The following is a 15,308-nucleotide window of genomic DNA, read 5'->3' as shown; positions in this document are numbered from 1 at the left end:
CAAAAATGTGAAATGAAATTTCTTATAACCTGCAGGGTGTCTTTCGCTGTAGGATCTCCAGTCATTTCTGCATCCTGTGTGGCAACATTTCAATTAAAACAATTACATGAAATAACAATGACTGAAAATATAATTAGGGCTAAAAGACACTCTGATATCTGCCAGGTAAAGTTAAATGTATTATAGTGTGTATTACAATGGTGTGACCACCTCACCCCCATTGTCAAATTCTATGGATTTCTGGCACAGTATATCATTTGCAACACATTGCAGAAAAAAAATTGCAGCGTTTATGAGGCATTTTGTGCGTGAACATGTTCTATCTGGAATGCTGTATAGATTCAAAGTATCCAGGTTCGTAGATAGTGATAGTCATGAATGAGAATAAAAAAAGAAAGGTCTTATATTGAAGGGAGCATCCCACCAGCTGGTTTCTAGAGGTCATAAAGGTATGTTCTAATGTAGATATAATTTATTAATACAAATTTTGTCATGTTCATTATTTGGCAGTTTGTAACATTTTTTCTAACCATTTCACGATTACATATTTCAATTTTATATCTTTTTTGCACAGGATTGTTGAAGGAGCCACCCTACCAGGGTACTGGTGTATCTTGTCTGCACCAGAGTTATGGGTGGAGACATGGGCTGGCCTGGCGGAGCTAGAGTGAACGCCCACAGCTCCGGATTGGCTGCCGGATACACAGCTGCACCGAGCTGAGCTGCCTCCCGCTGTACTAACCTGCAGCAACTATGTTCGCAGCTCTACCATCATCCTTTCCCCTCCCGGCTACTGACACTGTCGCAGCTGCTGTCCCTTCTCCCCTCCCAGCACCAGCACTGACAGTCACCCCCACGGACTGCCATGCTGCAGCAGCAGGGATGCCAGCGATCGCAGTGCCATCAGGTTTGCTGGCGGCAAACCCCCACAATTAAAATAGTTGACCTATCCTTATGGAGTCCTGGAAAACCCCTTTAAACTCACAATGTTGTTCTGGGAAAGTATGAAAGAACAATTCGGTAGTAAAAGATGGTGCACATGAGATGTTCACAGCAACTGATATGAACCATTTAAAGTTTTTCCAAAAGTTGATGTAGTTAATGCAGTTGATGCTGGAAACTTAGAAGAGCTAATGTCAGAGACCAAGGCTGAAGGGGGTCACATATACATATATGCCTGATCCTAGAGTTTAGAAAAGACAAACTTTTAAAGTGAGCAAGTGAAAGACTCAACACTTATTTGATCCTGAGAAAATAAAAAAGTAGAAATGGGTAGTCTAGTATAGGCTTGCTTTCCCATTAAGGGCTATGGGAAAGGATTTAATAAATCCAATAGATAGAAAAGTCATAGATAGTGCAGCACCTGGCTGTTTGAGAACCTTACAAGAGAAAAGCTTTGAATCTGGACACATTGTGAGCACTTATTTGGAAACATAGAAAACTACTGAAAGTATGTATATTACAAAGCTTTATAAATTAACCTATAGAAAGTCTGAATTGTATGGTGATATTAAAGCTTATTGTGGGTCAGGCCCTAGTGTCATAGTTCTGCATCTATGCCTCACTTCATAGTCCTTATCACTGAAATTCAGTCTGGGATGAATCTGGTTGGTCCCATCAAAAGGTCACTATTCTGTCACCAACACATTTTAGTTATAATGAATTATGCTACACAATATACATTATGTCTCTCATGCTAGCGAAAGCAGGTACTTACCTGCTGGATAACAGCCTGGCACTTCCTCAAACTATTGCAACCAGAGAATCCGCAGATCCTTGCTGTTTAACCCTTTACAGGATGTGGTCAAGGTGACTGGGAGGGGGCTCTCTCTGTCCCCTATCGGAACCCTATGATGTGATTGAGGGGCCCCAATGGGTTTCTACGGCACTTGGAGGCTTGAATATGGCCTCTGGATCTGTCAGCTATGGTGGCTAATAGGCTTCACAGGCTTTATAATACACTGCTATACTGAAGTATATTACAAGAATGCTAAAAGATAATGATATTCAAGTCCCTCTCGTGGGACAAAAACAATAAAAATATTTAAAAAGTAAAAATAAACATCTAAAACCCCAGCTTTACCAGATCACAAATCCGGTATCGTAACACAGAGAAAACAGCTAGTATAGTACATTATTTAATCTGCACAGTGCAAGCCATGAAAAAAAAAATCATGGTGAAAATTGTCAATTTTGTTTATATCGCCTTAGGAAAAACAGAATAGAAAGCGATTAAAACATCATATGAATCAATAAACGGTAGCATTAAAAATTATAATTCCTTCTGCAAAAAAAACCTCCCCAAAACACTCACACAGCACAGTTTAAAAAAAAAGAATGAATGTTAGGTTTCTGACTGCAGCACTAAAAAACAATTTTTAAGAAGTGTGAAAAAGCTCCCAAAAACAAAATAAACCTATAGAAATTTGGCATTGACATAATCATACTGACCTTCAGAATTAAGTCAACGTGTTTATACTGCACAGTTAGGCTGGGTTCACACAGGGCGGATTTGCCGCGGAAATCCGCCTGCGGCCGCTAATCTCGGGATTAGCCCGCCATGTGGACGAGATTTCTGAGAAATCTGCTGCGGTTAATCCGTCTGAAACCGTGGCTGCAGCGCGGCTTTGCCGACCGCAGCATGTCCATTCTTTTTTCTTTCCGCTGCGGCCGCGCTCTCCTCTATGGGAGCGCCGTCCGCAGCAGAAGAGCGCGCGGCCGGGCCGCTTCAAAGCCGCCGTGGGGTTTTCCGCAGCACTTCTCCCGGCGGAAATCTCGCGGTTTTTGCTGCGGTCAAACCGCGAGATGTCCGGCGGGAATCCGCCCCGTGTTAACCCAGCCTTAATGCCATTAAAAATAACTTTTCAAAAAATGCCACAATTGCAGATTTTGCTAGTCTTGCCTAGAATAAATGGAATAAAAAGCAATCAAGTTCCCAAGAATTGGATAAATGAAGACTAGTGTAGAAAAATACCAAACACAAAAAACCTGTATGAACTTTGTATCTTCAATATTGTACTGACCTAGAGAATAGCGTTGTCACATTTATTTCTACGGCATTTGGCATGCAAAATAAATCAAAAAAACAAATGGTGAAATTTATGTTTTACCGCAAATCCCCTAAAAAGAAAGGATTAAAAGTGATAGAATACATTCCATGTACCCCAAAATGATGTCATTAAAACAAGTTGTCTCGCAGGAAACAGGCCCTCATATGGCTATGTCAATGGAAAAATTAAGAAGTTAAGGCTCTGGGAATGCGGTGATGAAAAAAAACTGAAAAATTAGTCCGTCATTAAGGTGTTAACAGACTGTCTTTAAGTCTGCATTTGTGTCTGTTTTACTTTGATGTTTTTCTGTCTCTATTGCACACGACCACACATAGTTCTTGTAGCAAATCAATGGTTAAACTTTTTTTCTAGTACTGAGTCTTGCAATGCAACACTGTTAATCAAGTTCTGCTATAAATACTCCGCTGTTTACCATTACTCAGAACATGAGGATTAGCACACAGTTCACAATGCAGTTTCCAGATAAAAGAGTTGGATGTCAACATACCTGCAACTATACTATTATTTTATCTCCCTTATTTGCATATTACCCAGAGGAGCATGAATGGATTTCTAAGTCTACTCACTCACTCAGCTTCTAGGTGCTCTCCCTAACAAGAAAAGATAGAGTTCCTGACCCATGTCACAGGCCTCTCCTCTCGCTAGCCAAGCCAGAAACCTACAGCACACTGATGAGGGGCAAACACCCCGAAACAGCTGTCTGTGTATGGATTCTGGATTAGCTTTCAATTTCCAGTCATTGTTACAAGGCTTGTATAAAGAGGCTAACACTGACTTACAGGAAGGCTGCATTTCAACAGGTGGCACCACAAAAATTTTCTTCCATCTCCCTTATTTGCATAATACCCAGAGGAGCATGAATGGCATTTAAGTCTCTTCACTCACCTTCTAGGTACTCTCCCCAAGGAGAAAAGATAGCGTTCCTGACCATACTATACAGTAATGTTCCATTTACACAGGCTGACAATCATCTAAATGACTGCACGAGCGGTAACATCACTGCTAAGGTCATTGGCACAGCACTTAGACAGGCAGAGATCACCGCTTGATCGCAGGCTTCCTGCACAGCGCTTCACCTTTTATGTGAAGCTCTGAGCGAGGAGAGTTTACACTGAACATCAAGCCCGCGATCCAGCGATGGTTTTTTATGCTGGCTGAAAGTCCCCGATAACGAGAGGTGAATGAAAAGTAATCGATTTTTTTTGTATTAACACAAGATGTTTATCGCTCATTTTCATTCGTTTCAATGAATGAGTGATAAGGGCATTTACACGGGACGATTATCAGCAAGTTTATTTAGGCAGGCAATAAACCCAACAACGTTTTGGATCAAAAACAGGCTCACGTTGTCAGCTGAAATGCTGCTGTCTAAATAAACTTGCCATTATAATATGCTGATATCCATCTCTGCTGTATCCATGTTTCCGGTGCTGTCTACTTTGCAGTCCAGTCTTCACCTGTTGTGACTGTTGCGTCCACCTACCAACTAGTGGCCATTCTGGGGACTGAGACCTGGGGATCTCTCTGCAGCAAAGGCTAACCTTCTTTTTGGGGCAAGGGTGAAAACTAGGGTATCTCTTAAATTCTACATTTCAGTGTGTTTAGCACCAAACCAGTTGCGGTCACAAGGATCCACCAACTTGTCTAAAGACGATACTTCATGTTGAGAACTGATCACTTGCTTGATTACTACACCCTTCTGTCACAATAAAGCAACATTTAAACCATAACAGTATTTAGTCAAGTTGGTATTCCAGAAATTGCTCACAGGCCAAGGACCCCTTCCCCATTTCACATCTAATGCAATGAAGGAACTTTGTAAACAGTTTCATAGCCATGTACATCAGTCCAGAGGCGTAACTTAAAGGGGTTGTCTCGCGGCAAACATCAAAATTTTAAATTACCCCATTCCCCCTGTCACCCCCCTGGCATAAAATAGCAATTTAAAGCGGTTTTTAAGCCGCTTGCTACTCACCGATCCGACGAAATATGAAGTTTTAAAAAATCTTCTTCCTAAGATGGCCGCCGGTCCTTTCCCAGGGATGCACTGCGGTTTTCTCCCATGGTGCACCGCGGGTCTTCTCCCATGGTGCACCATGGGCTCTGTGTGTTCCATTGCCGATTCCAGCCTCCTGATTGGCTGGAATTGGCACACGTGACGGGGCGGAGCTACGATGACGACGCGGTGACCAGCTCTCCGGCACGAGCGGCCCCATTCACCAGGCAGAAGACCGCACAGCGCAAGCGCGTCTAAAAAAGCAAGAAGCCAGCGAAATTAGACGGAGCCATGGCGACGGGGACGCTAGCAACGGAGCAGGTAAGTGAATAACTTCTGTATGGCTCATATTTAATGCACGATGTACATTACAAAGTGCATTAATATGGCCATACAGAAGTGTATAACCCCACTTGCTGCCGCGAGACAACCCCTTTAAAGCTACTGGGCCCCAATGCAAAACCTTTAACAGGGCCCCAACTATAATGCTTTATTTATAGTACTGGGCTCTCTATATGGAGAAGAGAGGCCTTAAGGGCCCCCTAAGGCTCCTGGGCCCGGGTGCTACTGCATCCCCTGTAGTTATGCCAGTGCATCAGCCTATCACCCTCAAACTGATTGGTTAAAAGGGTTAATAAGACTGAAAAGATTTCTTAAAAAGGTAGCTTTCATCTTTCAATCTCTTGCATGGTTGATATTCCTATGGCTCATTAGATGTGGCTTAAGAACCATGGAAAGTACAGGCCAACCCGTTTCACAGAATTTTATGCGAACTGTTAACCCCTTAATGCTCCATGACGTACATTTACGTCTTGGAGTTTTAGGATTTGTAAAGGGAGATCGAGGGTTGATCATGAGCCATACAATACGGATGCAGGGTCTTCCTTACAGCCGACACCTGCCTTCAACAGCTTTGATCAGCACTGCCACTGATGGGAGCCGTTAACCCCTTAAATGCCGCTATCAATTCTGACAGCAACATTTAAATGCCCTGATTGATGTTCGGCAGTCTCTAGCGATCCCCAGTGATGAGATCACAGGATGCCTTCTGCAAGCCCACATGGCTGCCATTGAAAATTGTCTATCGAGCTATGCCTGTGGTGTGGCTTGGTAGATTGCCTGTCAGATTGTTGTATGATGTAATACATCATACTGCAAGAAAAGAGAAAAAAATAATAAATCACAGAAAGCGGCCATATCCTTACTGATATACAAACTACTGATACAAGAGGGCAGGTATATACGGCGTTCGTGTATCTTGACGCCACTGGAAGCTAGGGGTTTAAAAGGGGGAATGCCCCTCTCCCACCCCCAGCTCCCGATAGGGTCAAGTGTAGAAGGTCTGCTTGTGGGCCGCGGGAATATAACCTTGAAGGCCGCGCTCCGACAATACAGTGAAGGGGTGTTCCGCCTTCTACCTCCGTAACGCCCTTCCAGCAAGGCATGCAGCGGGGGACGCTGTCTGCCTTGTAAGCACCTGTCTAGTGCCCTTCCAGGACCTAGAAGTTTTAGAGCTGGCCTGCCAATCAGATACAAGGGGCGTCACTCCCTGTCAATCTGGACTCCACCAGCACTTGCTGGTGGCGTCAAGATACACTAATACCGGTATGTACACCACTTATCCTTCAACATGTAGACAGCCAAGCTGCTAAATGGAGGAGCAAGTAACATGTAAAGGGTACTGATGAGCAGCCACTCACAAACCCTCCTTATATTGAGGGGGGTGGCTGCTTAGTGCTTATTCCTGCACAAAAAAGTTGATAGGTGGGTGTCAGAATTCTTGTAAATGTAAAAATCAGTTTAAAAATGATTTTTTTGAACTATTAAAAAAAATGAAAAGTAATCGAAGTTAAAAAAAAAAAAAAGCCAAATGTATAATAAAAGAATCTAAATAATAAAGCCCAAATGCAGATTTGGGATCGCTGCATCCATAAAAGTCATGCTTTACTTACCCCGCACGGTGAACATTGTCAGAAAAAAAATAGAATTTTTAACTAAGCGCTGTGATTGGATCGAGCGCCAGCCAATCACAGCCGGCACTCGATCATTCACAGCCATTCAGTGAATGACATCACTGAACGGCTGTGATTAGTTTATCGAGCCAGCTGTGATTGGCTGGCGCTCGATCCAATCACAGCGCTTACTTGCTGAAGGCGGGGGAATTCAAAGCCGAGCAGGGAGATGACAGCGGGGAGAATTCTCAAGCAGCCTGCCTCACCACCAGGGAAATAGACGCTGGCTGGGAGGTGAGTATTGCATTTTTTTTAACTTCGTATATACTCGAGTATAGCTAGGCTTATACTCGCGTCAATAAGTTTTACAATTTTTTTGTGGTAAAACGTTTTGACTCGGCTTATACTCGGGTCGGCTAATACTGAGTATATAGGGTAAATTATGGCTCTCAGAAGATGGCGGCAGAAAATAATTACATTTTAATCCAAAGATATTTTATGTTTTAAAAGTAGTACAGCAACAAAATATAGAAATTTTAGTATGATAGCAACTGTATGGACCCATAGAATAAAGTAATGACATTTTTGCTAAATTGTGTATACTGTAGTAACAAGACCCTCCCAAAGATAGAGGAATTTCATTTCCTCCCCCCCCCCCCCCCCCCCATAGCTCATGGGAACACTGTTTGTGTGTTCCTCCTCCTTCTCATTGCACTCCTACAATGAGAAGGAGATTGTGCTACTTCAGCCACACTGAAATTAATGGAGCGGCACTGCACATCATTCAATCTGACGTCACTGTGGGTGGATACAGCAAGCCCGCAGTGACAGAAGAGAGGGACACAGGACAACCCCTGTAAGTATTCGTCCTCTGGACTAATTATTTAGAAGATGAGAAACTCTACCATGCTACTACACACAGGGAAGGAATACCCCCTCTGGTTAGGCCACCGTTACTGACTGCATACACATGTCAATGCATCACATTTCCTTGCAGTCTCCCCAGCTAGATAACACATCACTTGGATATAGATAGATATATATAATTTTTTTTCTACGACTTGAGAGGGTCATATTCAATGACTACATCATGACTACAGGGTTTCCTAAGGGACTTTCTCCTTCTGCCATTATACAATGGCGCCATCTGCTGGCTAGAGCCAGTACTGCGGTATTGGACATGCTGGAGTGGCCTTTGACAGCAGAGCGGCCAGTAATATACAGTATGAATACCCTGCCGGACGTCTTCCGATATCGAAGCTGTTCAGACAGTGGATTGGAAAGGATTAATTCTGTTGCCATTTTATTTTTTGCGCCTACAACCATATATATTATATACATACACCCTGAAGTCCTGGGATTAAATCCAACTAAACTCAACATGTACAAAGAGTTTGTATGTTCTCAGTGTTTGCATGGGCTTCCTCTCGCACGCCAAAGACATACATTATGGCTCACAATCTAAATTGACTCAATAGTAAGTGACAATACATATAAACTAACTAGATTAGTAAAATACGTACATATGACACAGAAGAAAACTTACATTATTGCATTCTCCAAGGAAATACAGTGCAAATCCATCAGCTTTTGTTGCTGTTAAGTGAAAGAGAGAGACAAGTTATAATGCGATGTCCGGATGAAGAATAAATGCTCGATAGTTTGTACTAGTATTATTGTGTAAACCAATATCATTTTATTCGGCTTTCCTCTTACCTGTTTTGATAATATCACTTAATTCATAGAGAAGTAATTTGTTGTCTCCGCCTGCATCTAGCCGCTGTTCCATGTAACTGTTTAATTCATACACAACTCCTTGCATATTCGTATCCTGATACTGCTGAAGAGAGAGAAGAAACACTGTTACAAAGTGTTTACATACAGAAAGTGCTGCAAGTTAATCAACTCAAAGGATGATCGATTTGCTGACCGGTTTTCAAGGTTGTGCTGCTTATTTCTCCTAAGGTGAGCCATCGGCCAAAAACCATAACATTAAGTTTTACAGAAAATTGGCACAGTATTTGAATGTACAGTTTCTGCAAGCAAAACATACATCTGATCAGTCTGCTATTGACTTAGGCCGAATGCACAAGGGCGTATTTGCACTGCAGGATCTGGAGCGGGCGCTTGCCTCCAGATCCCACAGCAAATACTGCCCATAGATATGCTATGTAAAATCACCTTTCCCGGTCTAGGAGCAGAAATCCACAGCGGTTTTCCACTCGCGGTTTTCCACTAGTTTTGTTAAATGTTTTTATTATGCATATAACAATACATCCATACATTAGTACACCAATATACAGTTCAAAAGTACAACCCACCCTGAATCTCTCCTCCGCCACCTGTCTTAAGTATCACCCCACCATGTACCATATACACATCCAATATCGGAGCTTAAAAGAAGCCATTACTTGCTGTCTATCCTCTTATGGATGACTCCTACCATAATAAATGTAATTTTCCCTTGTGTTCTCTTCACTTCCAGTTTCTCTAAATACTTAAAGGGGTTGTCCCGCGCCGAAACGGGTTTTTTTTTTTAACCCCCCCCCCCCCCCCCCCCCGTTCGGCGCGAGACAACCCCGATGCAGGGGTTAAACAAACAAACCGCTCAGCGCTTACCTGAATCCCGGCGGTCCGGCGTCTTCATACTTACCTGCTGAAGATGGCCGCCGGGGTCTGCTCCCTCCGTGGACCGCAGCTCTTCTGTGCGGTCCATTGCCGATTCCAGCCTCCTGATTGGCTGGAATCGGCACGTGACGGGGCGGAGCTACACGGAGCCGGCATTCTGCACCAGCGGCTCCATTGAAGAGAGCAGAAGACCCGGACTGCGCAAGCGCGGCTAATTTGGCCATCGGAGGGCGAAAATTAGTCGGCTCCATGGGAACGAGGACGCTAGCAACGGAGCAGGTAAGTAAAAAACTTTTTATAACTTCTGTATGGCTCATAATTAATGCACAATGTACATTACAAAGTGCATTAATATGGCCATACAGAAGTGTATAGACCCACTTGCTGCCGCGGGACAACCCCTTTAAGCTTCCTAAGCAGCTCCAGCAAGAGTGCCTTGTGTTTGGGCGACAAGGATTTTAAAATAGATCAACTCGCTGCTGATTGGCCTCCCCTGCGCCAGACTCTCCCCCCTCCAATCCATCCTGAATGTGGCAGCCAGGTTCATCTTCCTGTCCAGCCGCTACTCGGATGCCTCTGCCCCGTGCTAGTCACTGCACTGGCTGCCTGTCAAATATAGAATTCAATACCTTCATGCATAGAGCCTTGTGTGACGCAGAGCATTAGGGCAGCAGAAATGCAGTCCTAAGTGCAGGTTCAATCCCCACTTGGTTGAACCTGCGACCTTCAGGTTGTGAGTGAGTTTGCAATGGCAAACCACTCCGCACAAACAGCCAGTCATGACTCTGTGCTTGCACCAGGGGACTTTACCTTAGCTTCATCCATAAAGCTCTCTACATTGCCTCCCTCATCTCAATCCAACACCCAGTTCCCACCCTCCGCTCAGCTAATGAAATCAGATTAAGTGCCCCTTTAATTCGAACTTCTTATTCCACTGCAGTCCCTGAATGCCCATGAAATCCTGCAGCGTATTCAGACCCTGATCACACCGAAATAAAAATGTGAAAAAAATAATCTGTACTGCGCATGTCCGACGGCGAGCCACCGGAGCCATCCACAGTACAGATGAAGAGAAATGACAGGTACACGCGAATGCCGCTGCTGTCAGGGTCGGATTCCACTGCGGGCTCCGGCATGCAGAATCCGGCTCTGCCGTGTGCAGGCAGCCTAAGTGAAAGAGATAAAAATGCCCCCACAAAAAGGTATACATAGCCTTTAATTAGCTTATCTAGTGTGCCTGTCTACTTCACTGTCGAATTGCCAAGCCACTTAGACAAAAATTACACTTTGACAGAAATGACCTGTGCCAGGCCCCATCACATGAGCTACTCGAAAACCATCTGGATTTTTAAGAACTGTGTGGTTAGAATTATAGCTAACTAGTTGATATACCCGGCTTCGCCCGAGTTAATTTGGTACTGGTGTTTATCTGGTGTTCACACGGAAAATCTTATGAAGTCGTGGTTACTTTAGAGATACCGGAAAAACATATGTTCACCATTTTGCATAATTCTCTGCGTTACCCAGGAAACACCACGTGGAGGTAACCATGCGACGTTTACTTTATATAAAATGACATCAGGAAGTGAGAGAATTAAATTACGTACATAAAATTTGGACACTAATTCTTTTGCGCATAGAATTGAATAATCAAGTTGAGACCCATTAACTTTTCCTATTTATGACATAATCAATGCTCGTGCCAAATTTCCCGTTTCTATGACACCGGAAAGTGAAAAAATTACCTTCCGCACGTAAAATTTGGACGCTAATTCTTTTGCGCATAGAATTGAATAATCGAGTTGGGACCTATGAACTTTTCCTATTTATGACATAATCAATGCTCGTGCCAAATTTCACGTTTCTATGACACCGGAAAGTGAGAAAATTAGATTCCGTACGTAAAATTTTGGACGCTAATTCTTTTGCGCATAGAATTGAATAATCGAGTTGGGACACATTAACTTTTCCTATTTATGACATAATCAGAGCCCGTGCCAAATTTCATGTTTCTATTACATTGGGAAGTGAGAGATTTAGATTATGTACGTAAAATTTGGACGCTAATTCTTTTGCGCATAGAATTGAATAATGGAGTTGGGACCCATTAGCGTTTCCTATTTATGACAATCAATGCTCCTGCCAAATTTCCCGTTTCTATGACACCGGAAAGTGAAAAAATTACATTCCGCACGTAAAATTTCGACGCCAATTCTTTTGCGCTAGAATTAAATAATCGAGTTGGGACCCATTAGCTTTTCCTATTTATGACATAATCAATGCTCGTGCCAAATTTCGAGTTTCTATGACACCGGAAAGTGAAGAAATTTCATTCCGTACGTAAAATTTGGACGCTAATTCTTTTGCGCATAGAATTGAATAATCGAGTTGGGACCCATTAACTTTTCCCATTTATGACATAATCAATGCTCGGGCCAAATTTTAAGTTTCTATGACATTGGGAAGTGACAGATTTAGATTACGTACGTAAAATTTCGACGCCAATTCTTTTGCACTAGAATTGAATAATCGAGTTGGGACCCAATTACTTTTCCTATTTTGGAGATAATCTATGCTTGTGCCAAATTTCATGTTTCTACAACATCGGGAAGTTGGAGAACTTTTGGCGAGTCAGTCAGTCAGTGAGTCAGTGAGGGCTTTCGTCTTTATATATATAGATTAAGCAATTAGCAGTTAAAGGGGTTACTGAGAATTTTACTATAAAAAAAAAGTTCCCTATGACAGAATACCAGAAAAAAAAAAAACAAGGCTAAACTCCACCTCCGAGGTCTCGGCTTCCCCCATGCCGACCGCTCGGGGTCCGACCTTGACATGATGGTTACAGGCTGTAGTCGGCCTGTTTGCAAGACGTCACAGGCAGCTGCATGCCTTCGATCGCTGAAATATGTATTTCGCTGCAGCAGCCTGTGACGTCATGTACAAAGACTGACTGAAGCTTGGCAACCCAGCACGGAGGAGCAAGCTGCATTGAAGGTGGTGCAGGGACCCGGGAGAGCGGTGTATACGTTTATTATTTCTGACATAGAGAACATGTGCTTTTTAAAAAAAATTGCCTTGGACAACTCTGTTTAGGGTAGAAGTACAAAGCACAGGAAAAACAAGCAAAGTACCAGTATCATAAAAACGAATGAGGATCAAGGAGATTGACAAATGTTTACAGATGGCATTGGATCAAAAAGGAACGGAGAGGGAGACCCATGTATGTAGCAGGACATTAAGCTTTGCAGGAATCAGAATTAAAGTTCAGTGCAGATAGTTAAATGCCGTTGCAAAGTCTGTATGCAATAAGGAGAGATGATGGATGTTAGCTTCATGCCATGTTTAACGGATCTCTCTTGTAAGCATTACTTTACTTATTTACAGTTGGCCTCCTACTTTTATTTCTTGGGTTGAATAAGAAGGGCACTTTCTTGCTTTCCTCCAATAAGTTGCATCACTTAGGTTTAAACTGTCTAAGACCGCCTGCACACAAACGGGGCGGATTCGGCATTCGGGAGCTGCAGCGGAATCAGACTCTGTGCCTAGCCAGCGTCAATATGTACCTGTATTTTCTGTACTGTGGATGGTCCAGACTGCTCGCTGTCGGACATGCACAGTACAGATTTTTTTTTAATGTTTTTTCCCCGCTCCGTCGCTAGGTGATGATGCGGAATTTGCGACCTGTCCGCAATGTTAATTGTGGACATGCCACAGGTTATACAGCTTTTATTGACTTTAATGGAATCCATCCATGCGGAATTCACGCAAAAATGGAGCATGCTGCAATTTTTCCTCCACTTGTGGAGACCGCGATTGGTTTCTGTGAGTGTGCAGGAAGAATCGATTTCTCATAGCATGCTATGGACAGTATTTACTGCGGAACTGTGGTGCGGACATCCGCCGCAGATTCTGCAGCAAAAATCCGCCCATGTGCAGGCGGCCTTAAATGCCTTATTTTTGGCTAATAATCATTTTTGCAATAGGGCTTATGTAAAAAATTTTCACCATTTGTGTTATATGACCTGTAGAGGGCTGTGTATGCAAGGCATTTGAGAAATATTGATGAACACATATTTGCAGAGAAGACTCATCCAACACATCAGTGTTGGGCAAATCTTATTAAGGCCATATTCATATGGCACACAGTATGCTGCGCCTGAAATTCCCAATGCATCGGACAGCTCACGGACACCCAGTCACACCCAGAGACACTGCACATCACATGTACTATTCTTGTCCAAGAATAGGACATGCAGCAATTTTTGAAACTCGGACTATCAGTATAAGAGAAAAATCGCTCATGTGGATAAACCATTCAAATGAATGAATTCTTTTCCCGTGTGAGCTCTGTTAGGTCTGTCAATCTAGCTATGTGAATACACTCTTTTACTTTAGTGGATTGCTGCTACAGTGAAGAGGGATCAACTGGTTAAATTTAAGAACTCAATTACTTTTTCTTCCTTCACTGTGGATTTTTAACCACTGTGCTCAATGAATGGTTGAACAGTTTGTATTAAAGGGCCACTTTGGCAAAAACACATTTTTCTATGCCTGCCCCTCTCACCGTATTGCCTGTCACACTCTAGAGGTCTTCTCTGTGTATTCCTACCACTTCCCTGTAGTGAAGCCCCAGTCTGATGCTCATCAGGCACCATCCTGAGGCTGAGATTTTTTTACTCAGTTTCACATCTATCCCACGATGCATCCGCACAGAATTATACCATTTATGCCTGCTGGGGGACAGTTTAATTATCATTACCTTCTATATTCACCTAAATAAACTACAAACCATAAGTATCCAGCCAGGAGGATGAGCGGTGATCTCCTCCATTACAACTGTGTGACAGGAGCTGTGTGATCATCATCAGTAACTGTCACAAAAGTGCCTGTATCCCCCTCTAGGCAGTTTGTTGTAGGTTCATGTAACAGCATTACACACACAGAGAATTTCACTAGAAAATGAACACACAACCGCCAGCAGATCTGAAATCACATAATCAGGTGAGGAAAACGAGGCCAGGAGTTTCAGATAGAAATAAATAGACAAGGTAACACTGACCCACTTATATATACTGGGGAAAAAAACTGCATAAGTTGGTTATTTTAAAAATCCCCAGAGTGGCCATTTGATGGATGAGTTAGATTGTGTTTGTATACAAGTTTGTCTTAAATAGTAATCTATATATATAAAATTGAATGTATGTCTGTATGCGTGCGTGTCTGTTTGTCCTTTATGCGCTACTACGCCATTCATCCGATCGCCATGAAACTTTGGGAAGTTGTTGAGTACACTCCTGGGAAGATTATAGGCATAGTACATTTATGCTACGATAAATAGCGCGCATGCGTGCGTCGTCGACAGTTACGACCCCCCCACGTAGATCGTTCGATTTCCATCATTGCCACTAATTCTCTCACTTCCCGATGTTGTAGAAACATGATATTTGACAGGAGCATTGATTATGTCATAAATAGGAAAAGTTAATGGGTCCCAACTCGATTATTCAATTGTAAGCGCCAAAGAATTAGCGTCCAAATTTTACGTACGCAATCTAAATTTTCTCGCTTCTCAATGTCATAGAAACTTGAAATTTGGCACGAGCATTATGTCATAAATAGGAAAAGTTAATGGGTCCCGACTCAATTATTCAATTCTAAGCG

The 15,308-nt window shown here is 42.8% G+C and overlaps 1 protein-coding gene across 2 annotated transcripts in view; it reads right to left on the bottom strand.

Annotated features, from left to right (window-relative positions):
* The window catches only part of PDE10A (phosphodiesterase 10A), a 403,589-nt gene that overhangs the window by 77,757 nt on the left and 310,524 nt on the right, over nt 1–15,308 (bottom strand). For both annotated transcript variants that reach the window (XM_066605416.1, XM_066605417.1), the window contains 2 exons: nt 8,736–8,859; nt 8,566–8,615 (listed from right to left, as the gene is read on the bottom strand). In XM_066605416.1, the coding sequence (XP_066461513.1) occupies nt 8,566–8,615; nt 8,736–8,859 (174 nt within the window). The remainder of the gene's footprint in view (nt 1–8,565; nt 8,616–8,735; nt 8,860–15,308) is intronic.

This window comes from Eleutherodactylus coqui, chromosome 1 (assembly GCF_035609145.1).
Source record: "Eleutherodactylus coqui strain aEleCoq1 chromosome 1, aEleCoq1.hap1, whole genome shotgun sequence".
NCBI classification, from domain to species: Eukaryota; Metazoa; Chordata; class Amphibia; order Anura; family Eleutherodactylidae; genus Eleutherodactylus; species Eleutherodactylus coqui.
This window is presented reverse-complemented; position numbering and strand designations above follow the sequence as displayed.